Below are 26,254 nucleotides of genomic sequence, written 5' to 3' on the forward strand. Positions count from 1 at the left end.
AAAAATGGTGCAGATATGCTACGTCTTCTGTTGGTAGGAGCCTGTGGGTTGTTTCTAGCAGAACAGGAATGTCTATTTGCAGATGAATCAGCTGTCACCTGGGAGTGGAAGGCACTCCTTGGTTTGGCATTTAGGTGAATCATTTTCTTGTAATTTCAATGCCTTAACTTGAATTCACTGATATATATTTGAAATGGCCAGTTGAAAAAGCATGTGATGTGAGGTGCAGTTCCTAACACAATTTCTGAGGTCGACCAAAGGTTGTACAAACATGGCCATCATTATTAATAGAATACTGAATTTTATGTGGAATCTTTATAGTCCCATTTCCCTGTTTTTTATGAATTCATTACTTATTAATGTTGTCAAAATTATTAATGTTGTTAAAATCTGAATAAATCATTAACATTATGTCTGTCATATCTAAATGTCTGTCGTTACCACGTCATATGCTTGGCTAATGCCTATGCTTCTACCTTCCTTCCCATCTACCTAAGAATAAAATGGCGCATCTGCTGCAAAATCATTTTGATTGAAGGGATTTTAGAGGCAATAGTTACATTTTGTAAAAAGGATTTTTTTTTCTGTTCTTGTTAAATAAACATTTTGCTTCTTTGTGCATGGCTTTTGTACAACGGGAATAGTATTCTTTGTGTAGAAAAAAGATTTCATCCATTATATGGCAATTGCTGTAATTCAAAAGAAGAAATTAGAATGTAAATGAAATTTCTAACATCCATGTACATCAGTGGTTCCCAAACTTTTTCAGGTAACCGTCCCCTTGGTTCCACAAACTCATGCCCAGTGCCCCCTACCCTACACTATAAATATCATTATTCAGAATAGCTGTTTTCAACGACCCACTAAGGAAGATAATAACAATAAAATTCAAAACTGTAACAATTAATTGAATATTTATTCAAAATACAATTACATTTTTTTAATTTATTCAATTAAAAATAATTGATGAACTTGATCCAGTGATATCATCTTTTCAAAGTCTGATAGTCATTTAGGAAGAATATTAGATATCACATTTAGTAACTAGGGTAGAGTACCTCACTATTCTGTAAATTCTTAATGTGATGGATGGGCTTGATGAAGTGATACCAGTTTCCCAATGTCTAGTTTAAAGTCACTTAACATGAGTCTTAAATCACCATGTTTAGTAATCTGGAGTCAATTTCTTTGCTTGGAGAGAAGTAGGCAGACCACACTAAAACCACATTCCACTGAATATGATGTTGGAAATTCAACCAGGAGCTTCTGAACCACTCTCCATAGTGCAGCATAGCGATCAGAAATTTCCTTCTGTAACCAAAACTCCTGGTACGATTTCTTAAACTTTGGCTTCAGCTCAATGTCATTTTGTAGCTCAATTGGACCCTTTAAATGGGAAGCACCCACCTCAGGCTTGCCGAGGGAGGGAGGGAAAAGAGAGCAAACACCTCTGTTTTGCAGCCGGCATGGCAGGGCACACCAAGCAGGATTTGTCTTTTCATTAGCGTTTTGGTGCTTTTGAAACATTTCAGTTCACCGTTAGAAGGACTCTTCTTAAATGGTATTAATACATGTGTGAATTCTTCCCCTATATGGCTTGGGATCAAACTACCTTCTCCCATAAAAATGTCCCTGAATTTTAAGACCTTCTGGAGAGGTGCTTCTCGGAAAAGACCACCTCAAGCGCGCCCTGCTGCCCCTTTGCCTCTTAGCGCCCCCCTGCCACCCCCTTGCCTCTTAACGCCCCCCTATGCAATCCCATCACCCCCAAGGGGCGGTACCGCCCACTTTGAGAACCACTGATGTACATGGACCAAGAAAGCTAGAGACACAATTTGCTACACTAATTGTTAGCAAAACATGAGAGAAAACTTTTTTTTTTAACTCTGAGATGGCTACGAAAATAATCAAGCATGATCATGTCAGGCATGGAGCTGTTTTGCAGATTGTATTTTAGTTAAGAATTTGATGAGCGAATGAATGCAAAAGGACAGATCAAAACAGACAGGGGGAAAGGAAGACAGTCAAAGATGAGTTTACAGCCAAAATAACTTTAGAGTGGTTTCAGAAGTAAATTTGACCAGCATTATTTGAGTGTGTGGAGGGGGGGGGAAGATTCCTTTATTTGTTGTACAAATTATCACCTGCTTACCTGCCAAGGAGCTCTAATAACAGTCGTCTCTCAAATCTGACACTCCCTGATTAGAGAGCCTTGAAATTGGCACTTCTGCCAGTGTAACACAGCATGTCACCTTCAGTAGGTGAAGTGAGGCAGGTAGGCAATCAAAGGTAAGACATCAAACATGCCAGCAGTCTCCCTACTATGGAAAAGGGGCCATTTCCTAGTGTTAGTCCCACCTTGCCTCCAATACGTGCATTAACACATTACATTGGCTGAAGACCTATGCTGTTTCCACTGGTTTTTCAAAAGCATGGCATACCATTTGTTATGCCTTGTCCCATCTATACTGGTGGCTGACCCTCTTTTACCTTAGAAAACAAAGTAATTGGGCACCATTAGGCAACCGGTCAAACCATTTTCTATGAATAACCCTTAGTATTTCTAATCCTCTGCCTACCTGCCATATTTCCTACTTATTAATGGGGGCCTTTGGGTTTCGTTGGTTTTTTATGGTGTAGAAATTTCTTTAGTGAACCCTTTCCTTAACAGGTGGCTTTAAGAAATTATATTACTGTCCTAACTATACCAGATGCTTTTTTAATGTACTGTTTTTGCAGAGTCAGAGATGTAATGGCCATTCCACATTGCTCTCAGATAATGTCATTGCATAAGCTTTTTATTAGGCTGCCTACACTGTACCTCTGGGTGCGTGTGCTAGAAGAACATCGTGACTCTGGTTTTTACATTTGCAGGCTAGAACGCGCTGATCCTAACCATTTGAGAGCAAAAACATCCATATTTCACCAAACCCCTGCCCAGTGCCAGTCACACTGTCATCTCCATTCGGGGAGGCCTCTGTATTCCCACATTTTCAGAGAGAGTAGCTTGGCTGAAAGTCTGCAATGTGGGAAGGAAGAAGCACTTCCCTAGCAAACCTAAGGCTCTTCAGCTATTCCACTGCACTGAGAAACACCGCAGTGAAACGTGAAGTGGGGGATTGCCAGTCCTCCCCATAGTCTGCCTCCCTGCCTGTCAAGCTTGATGAACCATTGGCTAGCAAATCATATCGGCCCCAATTAAACACATGGTTAAGCATCAGAGTGCACTTCAAAGCCCAGTTGATTTCGGTGGCACCTAAGCATGTTTTTCAACTAGCAGGGAATTCAGCATGAAACCTTGTTGGCTTGGACTCTCTAGTTATCCAAACAAAATGTACTAACACACTAAGCATCCCACTCTGTATGGATTTTTATATGCATATATGGATGGGTGTGTTTATTTGTTTTAAGCATTTATATACTTTTTTAAAATAGGCAACCTCCCAAAGAGAATGATACAATATCAATAATGATCTATACAACGTACAGAATAAGATGGCATCAGCTGAGTTTTTAAAACCCCAATAAATGTGTCAGTCGTGAAAAGCTTGAGGGAATTCAAAGAAAATCTTCATTTGATGCCCAAAAGATAACAGAGGTACCACCAGGTGAGTTTCCCTGGGAAGCAAGTTCATAGACAAAGTTCCACAACAGAAGATACCCTATCTTGGGTCATCTCCACCTCACCACAGACAGCGCAGGCACCTGCAGATGGTCTTACTGCTTGGGTAGTATTTTTAAAGACCAAATTGTTAAGGTATCCTGGTCCTAAGCTGCTTGGGGATTTATTTATTTATTTGTTTGTTGCACTTATATACCGCTCCCATAGCCAGGGCTCTCTGGGCGGTTTACAGAAATTCTAAAATTGAGGTAAAAACAAGTGTACAAAATTTAAAACTCTAAAACACAGAACATACACACATAAAACATTAAAAACCGATTAAAAACTAAACATGTGGGTAATTAGGATGTGCTGCCATATGCCTGAGCAAAGAGGAAAGTCTTAACCTGGTGCCGGAAAGATAGCAGAGTTGGCGCCAGGCGAGCCTCATCAGGGAGGTCATTCCACAGTCTGGGGGCCACCACCGAAAAGGCCCTCTCCCTCGTTGCCACACTCCGAGCCTCTTTCGGAGTAGGCACCCAGAGGAGGACCTTAGATGTTGAACGTAGTGACCGGGTATATTCACGTCGGGAGAGGCGTTCCGTCAGGTATTGTGGTCCCAAGCCGTGTAAGGCTTTATAGGTCAAAACCAGCACCTTGAATTGGGCTCGGAAACATACAGGCAGCCAGTGCAAGCGGACCAGAGCAGGTGTTATATGGTCAAACCTTCTGGTTCCCGAAATCAATCTGGCCGCTGCATTTTGCACGAGCTTCAGCTTCCAAACCGTCTTCAAAGGCAGCCCTGCGTAGAGCGCATTGCAGTAGTCTAACTTGGAGGTTACCAGAGCATGGACAACGGAAGCCAGGTTATCCCTGTCTAGATAGGGGCGTAGCTGGGCCACCAACCGGAGTTTGTAGAAGGCACTCCGTGCCACTGAGGTCACCTGAGCCTCAAGTGACAATGATGGGTCTAAAAGAACCCCCAAGCTACGAACCTGCTCCTTCAGGGTGAGTGCAATCCCATCCAGAACCGGTAGAACACCCCCCATCCTGTCAGCGGAGTCACCTACTAACAGCATCTCAGTCTTGTCTGGATTGAGTCTCAGTTTATTAGCCCTCATCCAGTCCATTGTCGCAGCCAGGATGTTAATACCTTGAATTCATTTCAAGATCGTTGAGTCATGTTCCATTTGACCCTTCCCAGCTAATAAGATAGTTGCTATATTCTGTAGTAACTGTAGTCTTCAGTGGCAGCTCCATGTGCAGCACATTGAAACAATGCAAATGGGATGTTATCAGAAGTATGAATAACTCTGGCTTGGCTACTGTTTAAGAGAGGCCATATTTGTTTTGGAGAAACCACAGCTGTGCTTCAGTGTAAGTCTGTGGAAGATGCTTCATGCCACCAGGGCCACTCACATCCCCAAACTCTGAACCTGATGCTTAAGGGGGAGTGCAGTCCCAGCCAGAACAGGCCACATGGCATCTCCCAAATGAGTTAAATCACTTATTAACAGAATCTCAATTTTTTTTCAGGATTGATAATCAGCATCAGCATGTGGGTCCTCATTTATTGTTCTCGCTAAAGGGGTGACCCCAAGTATTAATAGATGTTCTTCAAGAAATATCACCAATGTCTCTTCTATTGTGTTGCACATCTGCAAAGAAATTTAGCACGGCTTCATGAATCACACCAATGAATTTTCAGATCATTTTACTGCACACCAACATATGAAATTGAATTCAAATGTTTAAAATCCTTCCAGTTACCATTAAACGAAAAATACTACCTTCCCCCAGTTTCCAACCCAGAAAGAGCAGCTGGGCAAGGTGGGTGGGATAGTAATAGCTGCTAGCCAACAGGCCTAAGTTCAGAACTCTCACCCCTGTTCCCAGTAACGGTCCTTGCTACTCCTTCACTCCACCAAATAAATAGTTGCAGACGATCCTGAGAGAGCAGTATCATCATGATAATACCATTTGCCCAGCGTTGCATAGCAAGAAGCAAACAAGCAAACAAACAATACAATTAAGATTACATCGTTTAAAATGGTTATTTAACTTACAAGTTATATCCATTATTTAATTTTGATTCATTACATTATTTTGGTCAAAACATTGTGATACATTGCATGTTTGTACTGACTCATAAGCATCTAATCTTGCAATCCCATCCAGACACACTGTTTGTCGGACAAGCTAAATAACTGGGGAATATAGGAATGTTGTGGTGATGGGTTTTTTTTTAAAGTAATGTTGAACCACCACTTCAAATCGTTAATGCACACACTTCAGTCCAGAAGCTTTCTTCAGCCCCATCTTGTCACTGTGAAAGTATTTCTTTCATTTTCTGCTGTCAACTTCTTAGCACAACTCTGAGATGAAAGATTTTAGATTTAGTACTTTGCCCTAGAAAATACCAAGAAACTCAAGACAGATGTTTACATCTTACAGCATTTCAAGCATTTCTTTCTCTAGAATGTACAGATTCGTGGCTTTAGGACAGGTGTGGGCAGCTTATAGCTCTTCAGATGTACTGGCCTACAATGAGTTCTCAACATTGGCTAGTCAAAACATCTATTTATTTATTATTATTTATTTATACTGCCCAATAGCCGAAGCTGTCTGGGCAGTTCACAAAATTAAGTGATATGATAGGATAGGGTTCAAAATTGAATGCTCACTTTTAAAAGAGTCTTACTTTTAAGGAAATAACCTTTATTTAGGATTTTGTAAAAGTATTATTACACATTCATTTTTTGTAATTTTTGGGTATCTCCGTCTAATTCAGGGACAGGCAGTGTGATGCTCATAGGCAGCAATGTACTCCCAGACACCTTTCTCCATGTCTGCCAAGCTGACCTTCCCACTTCAAAAAAATAAATGTTAAAAATGACACATTTTCTTACCAGCAGCTGGGATTGCTGTGAAATAAGTTTCAGTTGGTGCTGAAAATGGTGAGTTCAAATGAGTTATTTAATGTGTTCAGGCTCAGCAGCCACTTGCACCCTGCCTTGCACTTAGACTTTTGGGCAGGTTACTTGTCCTTGCCATGCCTCCCATGTCAGTCATTTTGTGGTGGTGCCCAGGAAAGTTTCTCAAATTGCCAAATGTGCCCACAGCTCCAAAAAGGGTTACCTGTCCCTGGTCTAATGCTTGATGGCTGTAATAATATCAAGGTAGAAATATGTGAACAAAAAGATGGATCCAGCTTTGGCGTTGCACCCATGGAATGGGTACCACTGGCAGAATAGGAATTCTATCTCCCCTCAGCTCCTGTACACCCTCCAAATCTCCAGAGAGTCGTTCAACCCTCAGGAGCAGATCTGGAGGGGGTTGCAGGCAGGGAAGAGGACACGGAAGTCCCATTCTGGCAGCAGCAACTGTTCCGCAGGTGCAACAATAAAGCTGTATCCATCCCCATTTAATTACTGGTTTTGTATGCTGTACTTCTCACAAAAACATCAGAGCAGCACGCATATCCTAAGATGGCTTCATCAGCTCAGCAGTCTTAGCCAGAGCTATATAAATGCCAAACAAGGGCATGGATAAAGTGCTGGCGCTGGGATGTGGCTCAATTCCTGACAAGGAAAAATTACATTCTGGGATCCTACCATCCTGCCTGTGCAGGTGTCGTTGTGCATTTTTGGTTGAATCTTTTCTGGTGAACTCTGTTTCTCCTTAAATTTTTACAGCAATTTTTCTCTCTCTACCAGTCTTTTCCTGATTTAGATAGATGGATAGATCGATCAATCCAGGATAATTGTCCCATGTCTTGTGGTCTTGATTTGTTTAATTGACATATCATGACACTTCCTGCCAGTTCCACACTCCCACCATATTGTCACTGTCATGTATGCCATATTAGGTTTTGTTATGCTCCTCATTGATGAAGCTGGTCACTGTTGGTACACTAGTTATTATCGTGTGCTTCTAAGATGTATGTCTGTGATGTGAGAAATCTAGTTTTCCCAGAGGCTAGAGAAGCATGATCATTTAATACGGAAAGGCTGTTTAAAGCACAAAGAATTATCAATCATTTATTTTAGGATTAATCTTTGGTATTCAAAACTAATTCCCTCTCTTTCACTTTGGCAACAAATCATTTTGAAGAGTTAAATTTCACAGACCCCTTGAATAAGTGCAGGGACTGAAATCGGCACAAGAGAGCACTAGAGCATCTGGGAAGCACTGAGAAAGACGACTCTCGTTCTTCTGAGGGACTTTCCGTGGCTCAAGAGAGCACAAGGCACCACTGAGACAGAAATAACTCCAGGAGGTTTTGATTCATTCAAAGAACAACGGCTTTTGTTCTGGGCTTGTGTGGAAGAAGCTTGGCATGTCACCATAAGTAAGGCTGCCATTGTACTGCCACTTCCAGAGAATTTCTAACCAAGTTTGTCATTTCTCTTTCAAAATAAATGAATGAAACAGACAGCATGCTCCTCACACACACCCCAAATTGGCTTGTGTTCATCTGAATGCCAACGTAATTTAACAAATGCATAACATGTTAGGATTTCTCTGTGCTTCATCTCAGGGCTGATTGAAATAGAACTTTCACAGTGGTTACTGTGGGGAAAACAAACATTTTTGATGGATCCAGGTTTCATCTGCTTGTAATCAAGCTTCCTGTGTGGCTCAGACAGATGGTTTGGCAAGTACACAATGTCTGCCCTGTGCCAGTGCTGGCACAGATACTTACCATGTAACCTAGCCAACACAAGAGAAGCCAAATCTAAGAGTTACCACAGTGATGTGCATCCCTGGCCCCGAAGAAGCTATTTCCATGGCAACCCCATCACTGTAATAACTCCAGAATTGATCCTAAAGAAGAACATAGTGAGTTACAGCAGGAGGACTCCCTGAAGAGATATATGTAGCCCTACTACTGAAATGTTAATTCATATTTATTTATTTATTTATATTTATACCCAGCCCTTCCTTGCAAGGAGCCCAGGGTGGTTGATAACGGGCCTGTTCAGACAAAATGCTAAGCCATGGTTAGGCGGCTAACCGTTTTGCAGCAAATGTTAATAAGCATGTTTAAACCATGGTTATGTAGCCCCATGGTTAGGAATGGTTCACACAACATGCTAACCCATAATGTTTCGTTCAAAATGCCTAACCGCCGTGGGTTACCATGTCATCTGAACAGGGTGAACACAATGCATGAACGCCGTTAATATCATAATTCTGAAATTACAAACAAACAGTAAAATTCAATAAAATCAAAACTTCAACACCAGAAAACAGACAAAACACTTGCTGTACCCCCAAAGCCTGTACAAATAAATATGTCTTTAGCTGGCCTCTGAATGACAACAACATGAGACAACAACATCTCTACTGGAAGGGATTTGTGAAGTCAGGGAGCCACCACCGAACATGCTCCTGTCAACCTGGCCAATCTTAAATCCCGGGTTGATCATTACTGGGTGGGGTGGTACAATATTGGATAGAATGATGGTACAGACCTATTTGTGCCAGATGGAATTTCCATGGGCAGAATCTGCTTGATCGCTAGCCCTATCAGGGGTTCGAAAGACCCACTCCATTCTTTCACTCCATAGAGAGGAACACTACTGTCTGTGGATGGGTGGAAAACCCTGAATGAGTAGAGGATAATTCTGGAATCTCCAGGCACAACTTCACTGAATATCACTTTTGGGGCATGGGCTTTTGAAAAAAAGAAGTGTGTGAACAGTAAAGCAATGATTACCCCACACAGGAGTGCAGATGACACTGGGCATCTGTTAATGTGAATGTAGCCAATTCAAATAACGCTGGAGATGCATTGGGGAATTGGGTACATGACTTTAAGAACTCAACAGGAGGTTTTCTGATACAGGCAGTCTACCTATGTTGTCAATTTCAATGTGAAATTCAAAGGTGGCAAGCTTTAGAAGCATTGCTATGACATATATTAACTTAAGAAACTGTTACAACTTTCCAAATGGTTTGGTGGAAGTCATACATTAAATAAAGGACAGTGTCCAAAGAAAAGGTGAAAGTGGGAACAACAGCAAGCATAAAATACTGATTAAAAACATAGTATACACTGTTTAACAAAAAACCTAAAAGCATACTAAAATTCCACTGGATAGGCCTGCCGGAAGAGATCAGTCTTGATAGCTTTCCTGAATGCTAAAAGACTGTCAAGCTGATCAATTCATCAATTTTAGAGGACCATAGGTACATGTGGACAGATTACTAATTTATTTGAAAACAATGTTAATTAAACTTTAGTAGAAATATTAACTCAATAATGATAAGATGTACAGAGTGACATTAAAATGTGCCATACACATGCCATAATTCTCTGCAGCCCACTGAGAGAGTACAAATGGGATTTTTTTCTCTTTCCATTAAGTTATGAGCAATGGATTACAGGGCATTTTAGGACACTGGGAAAGAAAATTAAACAGCTGGATTAGAGTTAAGTTTCCAATTCCTTCTATGTAGGAGAAAATGTTCACAGCATCTGTTCCCCACTAGAGAGAGAGAGAGAGAGAGAGAGAGAGAGAGAGAGAGAGAGAGAATATGCTATCAAGTCATAAATTTACTTCTGTGGAGGGGTAAACTGAAGTGAATTTCAACTCAGTGCAACAGAGCTTCTCTCTTTGGGTATTAGATCAGAGCAGACAAATTTATGACTCGCCTTAAAGTGTGTTTTGCAATTAATTAGCTTTAACTTCTGATTTAACACTAAGCTTGAACTATGGGAAAAGTTTCACCAGTCAAGAGAGACTCCGTGCAAGAGAACCATGTGCTGTTACGATACAAGCATTAGGACTCGTATTGAACCCGTTCTGCTTTTCATTTGCTACTCAATGGTGGGGCTTATCTCAGAATGTATGTGGCTTGTAGAGGGTTCTGTATCTTGAAAAAAAGCACCAAAAGTTTGGCGAGAAAAGCCCTATGGGGCTATGTTCCAAGGATTCTGGACCATAGTATCTCATATTCAAGATGTCTCCCAGGTCACCATCTCCTCCTACATTACATAGGAAATGGCATGTGACTCAGTCCATCTCTTTCAAAAACACAAGAAAAACCCATGATAGGGGTTTTTTTAAAAGCGTTTTGAGAGAATAAAATAGAAGTGGTCCTTGCAGGCTGTTCCATGTGGCATGGGATGGAAGCCGAATGCATGTTAAGAATGAAGAGTGTTGTACATCTTGTAGGTGTCAGCATTCAAAACAAACTTGCGTTTAATAAATGATAGTAATTTTTCCTGTCGAACTTAATAAGGACTGTGCTGATCAGGCCAAAGCCCCATCTAGCCTAGCGTTCTGTCCCCACAGTGGACAATATGAGTACAGTAGCAGTTGCTGCTGTAAGGTATCCAGTCTCCTCAACCCAGGAATCCAGCCCTTGAGAGCCACATCTCCTCATTGGCCTGGTTCAGACAACACGCTAAACCATGCTGCTTAACCACAAAATGGTTAAGGGAGTGCATGCATTCCCTTAACTATTTTGTGGTTAAGCAGCTTGGTTTAGAGCGCTGTCTGAACCAGGCCAATTGTGGTTGCAGTGGAAACTGGATAGCTGTGAGGGAAAGATGACCCTCAGCCACCATATCATCTGTCCAACCCTACTAAACAACGTCTTCATTCTTTGCAGACTATTATTGCCTCTGTTTAAGAAATGGCACTTTGCAAAAGAGAAGTTGAGAGAAGGGGTTTGTAGCCAAATGGAGGTAGGGCGGGCTGCCTAGCTAAAGTCACCTCACCAGCTGTGTGTGTGTGTGTGTGTGTGTGTGTGTGTGTGTGTGTGTGTGTGAGAGAGAGAGAGAGAGAGAGAGAGAGAGAGAGAGAGAGAGATGCCAGGTTCTTGACTTTCCCTCTATTTTTGAAATCCTAAGCAGGCACAGTATGTGGGTTTATCAAGCCCACTGGTGGGCACCATACATAGCTGGTAGTTTGCATTGAGACTGAGAGGTCAGGTAAGCAGAATTTGAATTAGGTAATCATCATTTCATTATGCCACACTGGCCTTAGATAGTACCCTTCTTCTAATTCAGTGTAGTGAGAACATGTGAACAGAGATACATTTGCTCAATCTATGACATGTTTCTGTTATTGCCCTAAAGGAGTTTAAACTTGAGCCATGAGTCAGCTTTGGACTGATTTTCATTGCCAATGTTCTCACCAGCACATGTGGAAAAGTAATCTAGGTGGTGTCCATGAGTATGTGTATTTTCTTCTCCCCACACATCTGGGATTAAGGGTCAGACTTCCACACAGTTTGAGCCCTGATTTTTTTTCTTTGTAGAAGTTAAGAACTGCCTAAAGTGATATATTTGCTATTGAGCAAATATTTCCTACAGATGACTTCTTAACTGACTTATGCATCATTGCAGAATGCTGAAGCCACAGTGGAGGAAGTGGAAGATAAAGCAAGCTCCAAAGCACCCCGGCTAACCCAGGAACCCTCGGAAGACAATGAGGTTTTTGGTATGTATCCTAAGAACTAGAAACATTATGCTTAACACCCTAACTACACCATTGTTAGTAACCTTAAGGACAATACTCACGCTTGTATATCTGTTGCTGGGTGAAATGGAAGATTTCTGGCATACCTAAGCCTGCAGTTCTAAACTCACTAAAGAAAGTTTCATTTAAATCAGGAGTGGGCAACTTGTGGTCCTTCAGATGTTTTTGCCTTCAACTCCCAGCAGCCCTAGCCAGCTTAGCCAATGGTGAGGGATCATGGGAGTTGTGGCCCTCCAGATATTTTGCCTACAAGTTGCCCATCCCTGATTTAAATGGATAGGACTGGGATCCAACTAGACATGATGGCTGTCTAGGGATGTGGGATGAAGAGCAGGGGACCTGTAGTTACCTACCTGTAGTGCAGAATGTGTTCCTAAATACTTTTCTCTTCAGCTTAGCTTTGATACCAGATTGTATCCACCTGAAATAAAAATGTTTTCGGAGAGCTGTTGCAGGCAGGAGGGCGATTCTGCGTTCCTCACCCACCAAGCCTTTTGCTAAAATAGCATGCAGACATACCCTTACCCTCTTTCTGTATGGTTTGGGCAGTTCCATGTTTATGACTGATGGGGATGTTTACAAGAAGCTGCTTAGATTAGCCAATAGAAGTGACATTATTTTTCATTAACTTGTATTTTTCAACTAAAATGTCAGTTTCTGACTTAAGTATACTCTTTCTGCAACTGTTTGTTCTTTCCCTTTTCCTTTTTCTTTGCTCAATCTACACCTTTTCAAAATGCTACGTACTGCATTTTGATTTGAAGAATATGTGTTTAATAAGAGGTGTCCTGATCTGGTAGAATATCCATTTATTTGTGCTACTCGGATTTCTTGTAATATCACCTGAGTCCTGTCTAGAGATGGGCAGATCAATCAAGATCAATCTTGCCATGGCTCTCATTTTCCCACTGCCAAGCTCATTCCATCCTGATTCAGTATGGGGATTTTTCACACAGAAAATTGTATGTATTCTTGTGTGAATTTTCGAAATTTAGTTATTTGCACCCATTGATTAAAGCAGGTTTGTGTGCATTTTAGAAATCTACGTTGTTTTCTTTGTGCATTTTTCAAATGTGCTCATGTTAATGGATGATTGTGTTTGTATTATTTTAAGTTTCAAACCATACCCCAGCTCAAGTGTTTCCCCTTTAATTTAGCTATTCATTTTGTCAAATTTTGTTAATTAGATATTGATTTTTATTAGCAAAATATGTTAAATGAGCCCAATAGCTTTCCCAATCTGGAAGAAAAAATGGAGAAAGAAATTACTATTATTCAAATTATATATGCATCCACATTTTGTTATATGGGAATTAGAGGGGAACCCTAGATGGCATTTTAATATAAGTAAAGTTTTCATGAAGTCAGTAGGCTATGTAAGTGGTAATTTGATCACCAGCACACTGGCTGTGGAAATGAGTGAAGACTTTACCAGGTTAGAAATTAATCAGACTGAAGAGGGAGATAAAGGTCTAAATTTTCTACATGATGATGTGACAAACAGACCATTCCTTGATACTCACCAAAGATTCCTGAGCAAACTCAGCAGTCATGGAATAAGGGGAGAGGTCCTCTTATGGATCAGTAACTGGTTAAAGAACAAAAAGTAGAGAGTAGGAATAAATGTCAAACTTTCCCAATGGAGGGAAGTAAATAGTGGGGTCCCACAGGGATTGGTATTGGGACCAGTTCTTTTCAACTTGTTCATAAATGATCTTAAATTAGAAGTGAGCAGTGAAGTGGCCGTGTTTTCCAATGACACCAAATTGTTTAAAGTTGTTAAAACACAAAGGGATTGGGAGGAGCAGCAAAAGGATCTCTCCAAACTGGGAGAACGGACGTCCAAATGGCAGATGTGATTCAATGTAAGGAAGTTTAAAATGATGCACATTGGGACAAAAAAAACCCAACCTCACGTATAACCTAATGGGATCTGAGCTGAGGTTGTGGTGGACAACTCGATGAAAATGTCAACCCAGAGCGCGGCTGCTGTAAAGAAGGTAAACTCCATGTTAGGCATTATTAGAAAAGGAAATGAAAATAAAACTGGCAGTATCATACTGCCTTTATGCAAATCTATGGTGCAACCACGCTTAGAATACTGTGTACAGTTTTGGTCATCACACCTAAAAAAATATATTGTAGAGCTAGAAAAAGTGCAGAAAAGGGCAACTAAAATGATTAAAGGACTGGAGCATCTCCCCTATGAGGGAAGGTTACAACAGTTGGGATTGTTCCGCTTAGAAAAAAGGAGGCTAAGGGGAGACATGATAGAGGTGTACAAAATTGTGCATGGTGTGGAGAATGTGAATACAGAGACATTTTTCTCCCTCTCCCATAATACTAGAACCCAGGGTCAACCTATGAAGCTGGTTGGTGGGATATTAAGGACAGATAAAAGAAAGTACTTCTTCACACAATGCATATGGAACTCAGTACCACAAGATGTAGTGATGGCCACAAATTTGGATGGCTTTAAAAGGGGGTTGGATAAATTCCTGGAGGAGAAGCCTATCAATGGTTACTAGTCCTGATGGCTTGTTAAGTCTTTTTCATTTCATGTGAGTGTGTTCTACTCTTGTTATAATCAATGAAAGTTTTACTTAGATTCACTACTGTAAAGGTTTTGTTCTACTACACACTTATTTAACTTGTGGTACTACACTGTGTAACAAGTCCTATGTTATGTAACCATCGGGTATTAAGGCAGATTATTGTTGTTGAAGTGGAATTTATGTTATTATAATTCATACTGATTTATTAAAGGACTATTTTCCTTTTGATCTGCCCCGTACTGTCTAGCATAATTCACACTAGACCATATTACATGCAGCCTTGGACTACTGTTATTGCTTCTTTTAAATTTTGTTTTAACTGTTTTATTCTGTTTTTATTTTCATTTTACCTTGTACACCGCTCCGAAATTTTTCAATGGGGAGCGGTATATAAATATTCTAAATAATAATAATAATAATAATAATAATAATAATAATAATAATATCCAATACAGTCTTATTAGCACAGATCGGATAGTATAGACCTAGTGTTTTCTTACAGGATCCATTTCTTGTTTGTTCCTTCAGTGAGGTCTCCTCCCCTTATTTGTAGTATGTGTAACATCCAGCATCAGAAACAGCAAGCCTATATACACTAATCCCTGGGAAAACCAAATTCCTCCTGCGGTCTCGGGATCATCCTGAGACAACGGGAGGTGTGTGGCCGCCTGTCCCGGCTTCTTCCCCTCTCCCTGCAAGTAGCGGGGATCAGTAGAGGGAAGGAGCTGGGCCAGGAGGAATCAGGGGTGGGGAGGGAGCAGGAGCAGGTTTTTTGTTTTATTTTTTGCTCCAGCTCTTGTAACTTTCTTTTAAAATGGCCACCTCGACTCGCGCAACATCCCTCCTCATGCTGGCCATTTGGACACGAGGGACGATCACGGAAGGAGGTAAGTCCAGGATCGCCCCCTTCCTCCCTCTACACCTGTATGGTGTAGAAAGGGGCCTAGAGTGCTCTGCTTGGAGTGCAGTCACATCATGTGCCTTGAGTAGCATTCTGCTTTACGTTCCTACGAAGGGCCTCAGCAAAGGAGGAAAGCCATTTTGGCGTGCCAGACCCATCATGCCACAGGAAATTCTGTCAAGTGATAGGAACCTCTGTAGTCTTGTTTCTCCCCAGTAGGTCCAAGACAGAGGAAAGGGAGCTGCTGTGGGCCTGAACGTTGATCTTTAATCGATGATACAGGCCTGTAGGTATTGGCATCCTGTGATTCAAAATTTATTTCACTCCCAGGTCATTGAACTTACAGATCATGAAATCCCCTTTCCGAGCGAGTCTGGGACCATATATCGAAGTTACTTTAGGCTGCAAGCCTAGACTGGGGGCTTTGCTAGACCTACCTTAAAATCTGCAACAGAGGAGGGGAGAGCCCGCGATTCAACTATCGCGGGCTGTCGCCCTTGTCTAGACGTCAGACGTGACGGGCTAAAGGAAAGACCAGTCACGTCCGCCATTTTTTTTAAAAAAAATTAAAGGGCCAGCTGCGCAGGAGTGCACGAACGACTAAAGGTAAGGGTTTTTTAAATTAATTTGATTTCCCCGCTGCCCCGCTGCCCCCAATGGGCGCAGTGCTCCTGGGGAGCGCTGCGCCCCATGCGCGGCTTCTCCTGGCTACACAGGAGTAATTGCGCGGAGGTGGGAAAAGCGGTGGAACGGGCTACACGCTTGCAGTCTCGGGCTCAGCCCGAGACCATGGGAAAAATCAGGCTAGAACGGGTAGGCTAGAAGGGGTAGGCACAGGGGCGATCCAGGGTATCAGCCTGGGATATAGCCTGGTGTAGCAATGGCCACAGTTACCTTGGAATAAACCCCATTCAACTTAATAGGCTTTACATCTGAGTAGACATGCACGATTGCCCCATAAAGCTCTTATTAGATCTATATATTCTGTGAGATGCAGATGGGACAGCTATTCTAAATGCCCTTTTAGTCTCTGTGATGCTTAGATTGATGAGATTCTTCCTCATAATAATGTCGTTCTACCTGTAGACTAGACTATGGCAATGCACTTTACCTGCTGGCACTGACACAGCTGCCTCCTTGTTAATTGGAGTGATTGAGCAATATAAACACAATTCCTTTTTAGCTTCTGGAGGCAACCTAACACATTAATAATCTATTAAAGCCTAAACGGTATGGGAGACTGTTGTGTTTGAAAGCTGTCTTGCATACCACGTGAACGCAACCTGCCAGTTCCTTGAAAGATGTTGTTGTCTGCATTTTACATTACACAGATGGAATAAGTGGCAAAGGGTGATCCGCTACAAGCGGTCATTTCTGAAAGAAGACCGGTGCAACAGAAAAGCAAATTATGTTGGCAAAAGAATGGAGACGCTTATTATGTATCTGCACAAGAGGTTTTCATTCAGTGCTTTAAAATATCTTTGCTAGCTACTGGCAATAAAATACATTTGTTCCAATTGTACTCATTTTCAGCAGCAATGTAATGGTTGAATAAGCTGCTTGGGATGACATGATACTTATTTACCAGGCAAGCTTTCTATTATGATGTTTACAGCAGAAGAGTTTCCTAAGTTATATCAATAACTGAAGAACAAACAATGGAAGGAGGGAAATCAAATATAAGGATAGATTAAAAACCATTAAGACCAATCTATAGACTGGTAAATAACTAGTCACCTGGTCATATATGGCAATTAAGAATTGCTTCCAGGCCATGAGCAAGGGAAGAAAATCATGTTTGGTTGTTGTTGGTGATGGCCTCCTCATCCTCATCCTCCTATTCTTACTCTTCTTGTTGTACAAATACCATGCCACAAATATCTTGTATAGGTATGTATGGGCAGGCAGGTTAGGCTTGCCAAAATGTTTATGAACTTCTGGTTCTGTGCTTTTAGCAACAGCCTGATCTGAAAACACTAGGAGGTGGCAATGCATCTCTCCATGCTGAAATCTGTCACCTGCTGATAACTCCCAGCAAGCTCCTATTAAATGAGGGTAGGGAGCCTCAGGCCTGTGGCCAAATCTGGCCCTCCCAGAAAGCCACACCCCTTTCCTCGACCACTGGTTGGCCACTGATTGTTTGGTGGATCCCCCCCTTTTGCTTTTGGGAAACTGAATTTGGCCCGAAGGCGGAAAGAGCTTTCCCACCCCTGTGTTAAAGGAACAAGAGACAGCCAAGTCTGGTTTTTTTCTGGTCATTTAGAAATTGAGCTTTGCAGACTTATTTAACAACAAATATTTTATTGGGGAGGGAAAACCCTCAAAATTAGAAAGACTTTAAATTAGAAAGACTTTAAAAGTCAAAAAGGTGGATCTTGTTTCCTGTTCTCAAATGATTAAGATTTATACAGCACCATTGGAGTCATGAAAAAAGTGTTGAACAAGCTGAAGCCACAGTTCCCCAGGCAAAAACTAGAGTGCTTTATTGCCTGCCATTCCAACATTTCATATATAGTGAAGACAAATTCCCAGGACCTACCCAATCTGTTACTGGCTATAATTACTCATTACAGTAAGCCATCAATCCAGGCTTAATAAAGCATGATATATATGAGTAGCATGCTGTTTCCTGCAGTCTGATCACTCCTGCTTCACTCCCTTTGTGAAAGAGGCTAAACAAACTAGCCACAGTCAAGCATAGCTTCTTGTTACGTCCGAAGTGGGGCTATGGTTAATTGCTTCAAGATGAGCTATGATCAGAAGCAAGTATAATATTAAATTTCCATCATTTGGAGACAGTGGCTGGATCTGGCTTAAATAAACCACTGTAGTTTGTGGCATGTGTCAGGTGCCCACATAAAGGTGGACCTTGGCTCCACTTGTAGATGGTCATGTCATCATGAACCAAGCAATGGTGGGTTGTTGGTGTGGTTAATAAACCACCCAGAACCATGGGCTATTTTACAGTTGCTTAAGCAATGATCATCCAAACCTGGTCAGTAGAGCATACTAGAAGCAAGAGTGGACAGGCTATGTGTATCAGCATACTGCTTGTACATATCATGGTTTATTAAGCCAGGGTCGATGGCCATATTCCTCATAAGTTTAAAAATGCCCCATCAATTAAAAATCCCTATGGACAGAGCAGGGCCTAATCTACACCAAGCAGGATATTGCACTATGAAAGTAGTGTGAAAGCGGTATATAAAAGGCAGGAGCCACACTACTGTGTTACAGCGGTATTGAAGTGCACTGACAACTGTTGGGGCCCATTGACATATACCATATACCACTTTCATACCGCTTTCATAGTGATATATCCTGCTTTGTGTGACTCCTGCCTTTCATACCACTTTCATAGTGCAATATCCTGCTTGGCATAGATTAGGCCCAAGTGTATGGATGTGCTTCATGAACAATATGGAAAAAAACAGAAGTTATACTAAACAATCAAGATAGATGGGGAGTGGAGGAAGAAGCCGGGAGGAGATAATTAAATACTGGAGAGGTTAGTACAGTTTGATAACTCACTGAAGTATTGCTTATATTATATTTTTGTTGCTTATTGAGAGATAAAGTTTTGAAAGGAAAGGTATCTTTATTGGCGTAATGATACAGCATCTGAAAAACAAAACAACCATCACAATAGCAACTGGGAATAAAAATGTCCCAGATAGAAGCTGTTATGCCACTGTAATGTAATCGCTGAGTTTTGAAGTCAGTAAATTAATACATTTATTGCCATTATACAGCAATGATAAACAAGATGTGGGGTAAGGAAGCGAGCACAAATGAAAGCAAGCGGCTCCACGGCCACTTACCTGATTAATTCTTTTATTGGCAGGCATTGTGGAGTTGCCATGCAATGGATGAAGGCTGTGAGGTTATTGCAGTTCACAGTGCTCTACTTGCTGGGCAGCTTCTCCCATCAATTGTGAACATAATTGTTCCTTGAGAACAAGCCACAGCTTTAATGCCAAATGGTGACAAACTGGCACAAAGCTCCTTCTGGTAAGAGAGGCCATGGCAGGATGGTGTCATGATCACGGCACAATCCTTCCCTGTTTTGGTTTGCCTTAGATTGAGGGCATCGATGATGGAGCTCTATGGTGGCATAAGGAGGTTTTTTTTTCCTCCCCTTTCCCTTACCTGGATTTCATTTCCGGTGAGATTATTTGTGAAGGAAAATTTGAATAAATCCATAAATCGCATCAAGAAAAGCTGGCACATGGTGAAAAGTTTAATAATATCTCAACGTTGAGGAAAAGAGAAGACATTTCATCGCTGGGAATGTTTCTGTGACGATCTGCGCATCCCATACATGAGATGAATTCAGGATAATACATGAGATGAATTACAGGGACAAACATAGGAGGGAACTCAGCCCAGTCCTAGTGCTGTTACCTGGGTGTGGGTGGGATATTTTCATGAAGCGCAGGGGGTAGCTGAAACCACAGAAATCTGAAATCATAAGATTTGTCAGGTTTGGGATGTTCCAGACCTGATTCCAAGTGGTGAAGACTGCCAGGATTTTAAGCAGGTGTGGGGGACTTGTGTGATGTTCAGCTAAAGGTTCTTTGGCTTTGGTTCCAGGGTGAGAAGGCAATAGACCTAAAAGGTCTTTTACCCAGAGCCAAGCATCAGGAAATGCCCCCTTCCCATATTTGATAGGGGGCATTTCCACTGTTCTGCACACTTTATGGAGCAGAGCGGTGGTACCATCAGGGTAAACTTTGGGACAAAGGTCCAGGGCCCCTCAGCAGAATAAGCAAGGGAGGGGATAACTGCAGCAAGGCTGGGTTATCGCATCTTGAAGGAACTGAAGTAATATACATTACCATTTAAAGAGTCTGTTCCGCCCTCCAACCCCTCTCCAATCAAAAGAAAAATCTCAAATTACCTAACTGGACCACTGGTGTCTGTCTGTTTTCTGCGGCCATTTCATTAGAACATAGAGAAGTCTTTAAAGACACATCTAGTAGCTACACTTTTTTTCTTCTGGGGTAAGCACAGGACATACTGATTAAGACACTAGCACGGGGGTAGGGGGACCTTAACAATTCACCCCATGCTGTGGTCCCAGTCTGAATCGGGCTTCACACCCTTGCAATTTACAATGCCAAAAAGTGGTCAATTAAAACATTAATTAACCATCCCCAGGGCCGGTGCGACCATATAGGTGACTAAGGCAGCGGCCTAGAGCGGCAGATCTCAGAGGGGCACTCTGTGTGTGTGTATGCGCCTCCATATGACCAGCGGGAGCCTCACCAGCCCGGCCCCCTTCGCACACACCGCCCGGCCGGAGAGGGAGCCTCGTGGGGTGGAAGCTCGGCTCGCTGGCTGGCTGCACGGCTCCGCCTCCTCGGGAGGGAGGGGAGCTCACTGGACCCGATCTGAGAAGGAAGAGGAGAGACGCGTGTAAGGCACCCCGCACTTGCAAGAAGCAGGATGACGGGGGACACTTGCCGTCTATGCCTAGGCTGGTCTCCTCGGGAGCAGGGGCTGTCCAGGTCTGGGGGACTTGCTCCTGAGGAAACGCACCCCTTCAGAGATCGAAAGCGAAGGGACTGGCACTGCCCGACACCACCTGCCCGTGTCGGCCTCCCCGGGAGCAAGGCTTTGAGGAGTTAGATTCTTTTCTTAGGAGTGAGGGAAAGTCACCGTGACACTTTCTGTTTTTAAGGAAGGGGATGGGGTAGGAGGGAAATGTAGAGCCCCCCCTTTTCCATCTAAGGTGTTCAAGGAGAGGCAGGCACCACTAAGAAAATGCCCACTCCCCTGGTATTTTTCCTGCCAAAAGTGCAGAGAAGGGCAACTAAAATGATGAAGGGTCTGGAGCATCTCCCCTACGAAGGAAGGTTACATCAACTAGGATTGTTTAGCTTGGAAAAAAGGAGGCTAAGGGGAGACATGATAGAGGTGTACAAAATGATCCATGGTATGGAGAATGTGGACAGGGAGACATTTTTCTCCCTCTCTCAAAATACTAGAACCCGGGGTCATCCCATGAAACTGATTGGTGGGAGATCCAGGACAAATAAAAGGAAGTACTTCTTCACACAGCGCATAGTTAAATGATGGAACTCACTACCACAAGATGTACTGATGGCCACCATTCTGGATGGCTTCAAAAACAGGTTGGATAAATTCCTGGAGGTAAAGGATATATCAATGGCTACTAGCCCTGATGGTTGTGTGCTATCTCTAGTATTCGAGGCAATAAGCCTGTGTGCACCAGTTGCTGGGGAACATGGGTGGGAGGGTGCTGTTGCACCATGGCCTTGTTGGTCCCTGGCTGACAGCTGGTTGTCCACTGTGTGAACAGAGTGCTGGACTAGATGGACCCTTGGTCTGATCCAGCATCAGGGCACGTCTTATGTTCTTATGTTTCAAATTTTGTGCTTTTTATTTTTTCTACAAAACATCTGTTCTTAAAAATCAAAGTTGCCAATTGGGGGGGTGGGGTGCCAGTAGCTTGCCTTGCCTAGGGCGCAAAATAGACCAGCCCCGGCCCTGACTATCCCCCTACATCCCATGCTAGTCATGTCACCTATGCTTACTTGAGAGTAAAAAAGCAAAAAATAGTGTCCCTTTTTGCTAGGGTGACCATATAGAAAGGAGGACAAGGCTCCTGTATTTTGTAACAGTTGTGCAGAAAAGGGAATTTCAGCAGGTGTCATTTGTATGCATGCAACACCTGTGAAATTCTCTCTTCAACTCAACAGTTAAAGCTGCAGGAACTCTGCCCTCTTGACCAGATACAAAAGAGGGCAGGGCTCCTGCAGCTTTTAACTGTTGTGATGAAGAGGGGATTTCACCAGGTGCTGCATGCATACAAATGACACCTGCTGAAATTCCCTCCCAACTGTTGAAGATACAGGAGCCCTGTCCTTCTTTTCATATGGTCACCTTATTTCTAGCGATGTCTAAGTAGCACGGTTTGGCCGTAACAACTACAGATGGCTGGATTGGGGCCAAGGTGCTTAAAATAATCGCAAAAGGTTCATTCCAGATTGGGTCGCCTGTGATTACTTTATGGACATAGGTTCAGGGTACCTGGGCAGACTATTCTGTATGTCCTTAAAATAATGTGTAGTTTGGCTCAAAAGGCTGTGGACTTAAGCACACTTACTTGGGATTAAGTCCTACTGAAGTAGTTGGACTTTCTTTGAAGCACAGCAGGGCAATGTAAGTGCCACTTAATGCAATTGAATGGAATTGCAACTCATTTTAGCTGGACCAGGGCAATACTGTGGAAGTAATCAGGCTAAACACTCAGGGTTCTTGGAAGGAATATTCTGTACGCTATCATCAAAATGTTAAAAGGAATTGGCAAGAACAGAAATTGAAGGTAGGGAGTTGTTTTGATGAAATCTGTGTAGTTATGAAAATTATTCTTTTGGGGTTCGGCAGTGTGATTTATCAGTCTCAGCAGGTTATATTCGGCATTCTATCTCAAGTCTGGCATTCTGCTGTTTTATTAATTGTAAATTTATATTTCTGGTTACCCAGACACTAAAGACGTGTTTGAAAGTCTTGCGCACTTGATAGTTATACTTGCGTCTAGTGAGAGAGAACCTGTGCTTTGGTTTCATTTTGTAGGCATGAAGAGTGTCTCTATAAGGACTGACAAGGAGTCACAGTAGAAATTAGCATCTGGGGGTTTAAAATTTGAAATTGGGATGGGGGGAAGCGAAGTGAAAAGAGCTAGTATTTTCAGCCTCCGTACACTGGCGCTTGTGTAGAAATATCCTGGCGGTGACAAGACGGCAGTTCCTTGCAAATATCGCAGCGGATCCTTGATAATGCTCTCCTTTATTTCAGTAGCATTCAGAGGAGGCTTACGCTCTAGTGCTTTCCCTATGCTCATCTCGTCCCTTTTATAGCTCTAATGAAATGCTTGATTTATCAGGGTTTTCTAATTGCACAGCTCACGAGGGGCATATAAAGGCCGGCTATTGTAAATGCACTTAAAAATTAGTCCCTTCCCAAACTGGTTCAGTTTTTGGGTACTAACACACCGACAATTTACTTGCTCCCTCCCTCCCTCCCTCCCTCCCTCCTCTCTCTCTCTCTCTCTCTCTCTCTCTCTCTCTCTCTCTCTCAGTCTTTCTTTTCTCACACACCCCACCACCGCTCTTAATTCTGGCCACATTTTCCCATGACACTTTACCAGCGATAGCTGTCCAAAAATTATTTATTTTGAGCAGAGATTGTTCTGATTTTTTAATATTATAATTCAGAGCTGGGGGGGAAACAAAACCAACCAACAATACTTTTATCACTATAAAGATGGCCAGAACTCCAAGCATAGAGTAGGTGTCAATAATTGTCAAAGAGTGGTCCACACCCCTACTTTTGTACAGTCCCATATTTTTTCCACGGGGAACCAAAAATCAGAAGGGGGACATTTAGCCATTAGGCAAAGCCTCATTGGTACCCCATGGATAAGAAGAGAAGAGGAGCCATGCTGGATCAGACCAAGGGTCCGTCTAGTCCAGCTTTCTGTTCACACAGTGCCCAACTAGCTGTTAACCAGAAACCCACAAGCAGGACATGGGACGCAACAGCACCCTCCCACCCATGATCCCAGCAACTGGTGTACATAGGCTTGCAGCCTCTGCTATTGAATCATCTGCTATCCCAAGATAATAATCTTTGTGGAAGGCAACCCCTATATTGGGGGATCATCTCGTGTGCAACTTTGTGGCTTGAAATATTGATATAAGGGTTGCTAGTGTGGAGCATGATACAATGTCTCTGTTTCATAACAATTTGACCCATAATAACCATATATATATATATATATATATATATATATATATATCAATCAAACATCCATTCCTTGATACATAATTAAATCAATTAATTATTTACTTAACGAAGACACGTCTCCTGCTGGTACTTTCCATAGAATGTCTAATTAGGCCTGTGAATCAGTTTGCTATTGGGGTTTTCCATCCTGCAGGCTTTTATTGGAATTAGCTGGGTTTACAGCAATGGACAGCTACAACAGGAACCACAAGCATGTCAAGGAGTCTGTCCTGTTCCTTAGAACAGGTTCTGTCTTATTTCAGAGTGCTGGATTGGTTCTATGAAGTTATAAAACTAATGCCAATCTTACTGCGACTAGGGTGGCTATTTATGAATCGTCAGAAAAGAAGAAATACATCACAAAAAAGGACAAAAGAAGACATCAATTTGTATATGCTAATTTATATCGTACAGTTGCAAATTAAGAAATAATAATTATAATTTATAATACTTGTTCAGCCTGCTGTCCAAGTGCTAACTGTTGCTGGGAAACCGTGCTTATGGTTCTTTATTTCTAACTGGAATTGGACTGGACGGTCCTTCAAATAGAGGATGGGCCTCTCACACCCCTTCAAGTAGAGGACTCTCCTCTGTTCAGGAAAACACATGATTACCCTAACTGTGACCGAAACTGTAAATGTTGGTCATTGTGATAAAATTATATGGATTTCTCTTTCTAGTAGTCGCAACGGTGAGAAATTTAAGACAGGAATGCAGATATGTTGCACTCATGTCCTGCTTGTGTGTTTCCCGTGGGCAGCTGGTTGGTCACTCTGTTGTTGTTTTTTAATGGTTTTTAATGCTTTATGTGCGTAAGTTCTGTGTTTTAGAATTTTAAATTTTGTATACTCGTTTTTATCTTAATTTTAGAATTTCTGTAAACCGCCCAGAGCGCCCCGGCTATGGGAGCGGTATAGAAGTGCAATAAATAAATAAATAAATAAATAAATAAATAAATAATAAACAGAATGCTGGACTAGATGGACCCTTGGTCTGACTCAACATGTGTCTTCTTATGTTCTTATTCTGAACAAATACTCACTGAGCCAGATGACTACCCAGACCTAGCACTTCTCTTTTAAAAAGCAAATGTAATTCCTCTCTGAGAGAAATGGCTTTCTTGATAGACAGTCTCATATCCAAGTGCCCCAGGCAATTTCAGGTTCAAAAACATTATTCACTGCTTGGATTATTATAAAGCAAATATTTTTAATAGGACAGCAAGAGGTGTCTTCAAGTTGAAATAGCAAAATAGCCTGCCTTTAGGGGGGAAGCGTACTTGTGGCAGAATAAAAAAAAAATAAAAAGTATGATGTGAGAAATTAGGGCCAACCAAGACATGACTGCAGCAGACCAGACCCATGGGAAGAATCGGCAGCAAGAAAATTTCCTGTTTGTCACTAACCACAGTTTGTTGTTAATTCAAACTGAAGCTAGTTTAAACTAGTGGTATATTGAAACAAGCCAAGGTCAAGCTGTTAGTTTAAACTAACCACAGTTCACAGTTTGGTCATATGAACAAACTGCAGTTAATTTAAACCAGGAAGCAGATGCTTTCAAGAAGATGGGCATGGGAAGCATGCAAGCCTGAGACTCAAGCCGGCTCATTTCTGTAGCACTCAACTGTGTTTGAGCATTATGTCCAAACCAGGCCGTAGACTTTATTCAGTACAATTTAATGTTACATGCACTGGCCGGCACAAGCTTCAGGCTCATGTGCTGCCTCTCTCCCTCACATGCATTGATCGAAAACTTCCATTTCTACTTTAACAATTTAGGATAAATTGTTTGCCGTTTTGTCTACAAACAAGAAAATTGGGTTTCCTTGAGCTATGGTTTGCCAGCATCACAGCAAGCTAGGAATGGAAAGCTAGGAGTTGTTGCATAC

General features: G+C 42.0%; 1 protein-coding gene across 2 annotated transcripts in view; it reads left to right on the top strand.

Moving 5' to 3' along the window:
* The window catches only part of MBP (myelin basic protein), a 125,631-nt gene that overhangs the window by 19,093 nt on the left and 80,284 nt on the right, over positions 1 to 26,254 (top strand). For both annotated transcript variants that reach the window (XM_063130492.1, XM_063130493.1), the window contains exon 2: positions 11,964 to 12,057. In XM_063130492.1, coding sequence (XP_062986562.1) covers positions 11,964 to 12,057 — 94 coding nt within the window. The remainder of the gene's footprint in view (positions 1 to 11,963; positions 12,058 to 26,254) is intronic.

The sequence above is a fragment of the Elgaria multicarinata genome, chromosome 7 (assembly GCF_023053635.1).
Source record: "Elgaria multicarinata webbii isolate HBS135686 ecotype San Diego chromosome 7, rElgMul1.1.pri, whole genome shotgun sequence".
NCBI lineage: Eukaryota > Metazoa > Chordata > Lepidosauria > Squamata > Anguidae > Elgaria > Elgaria multicarinata.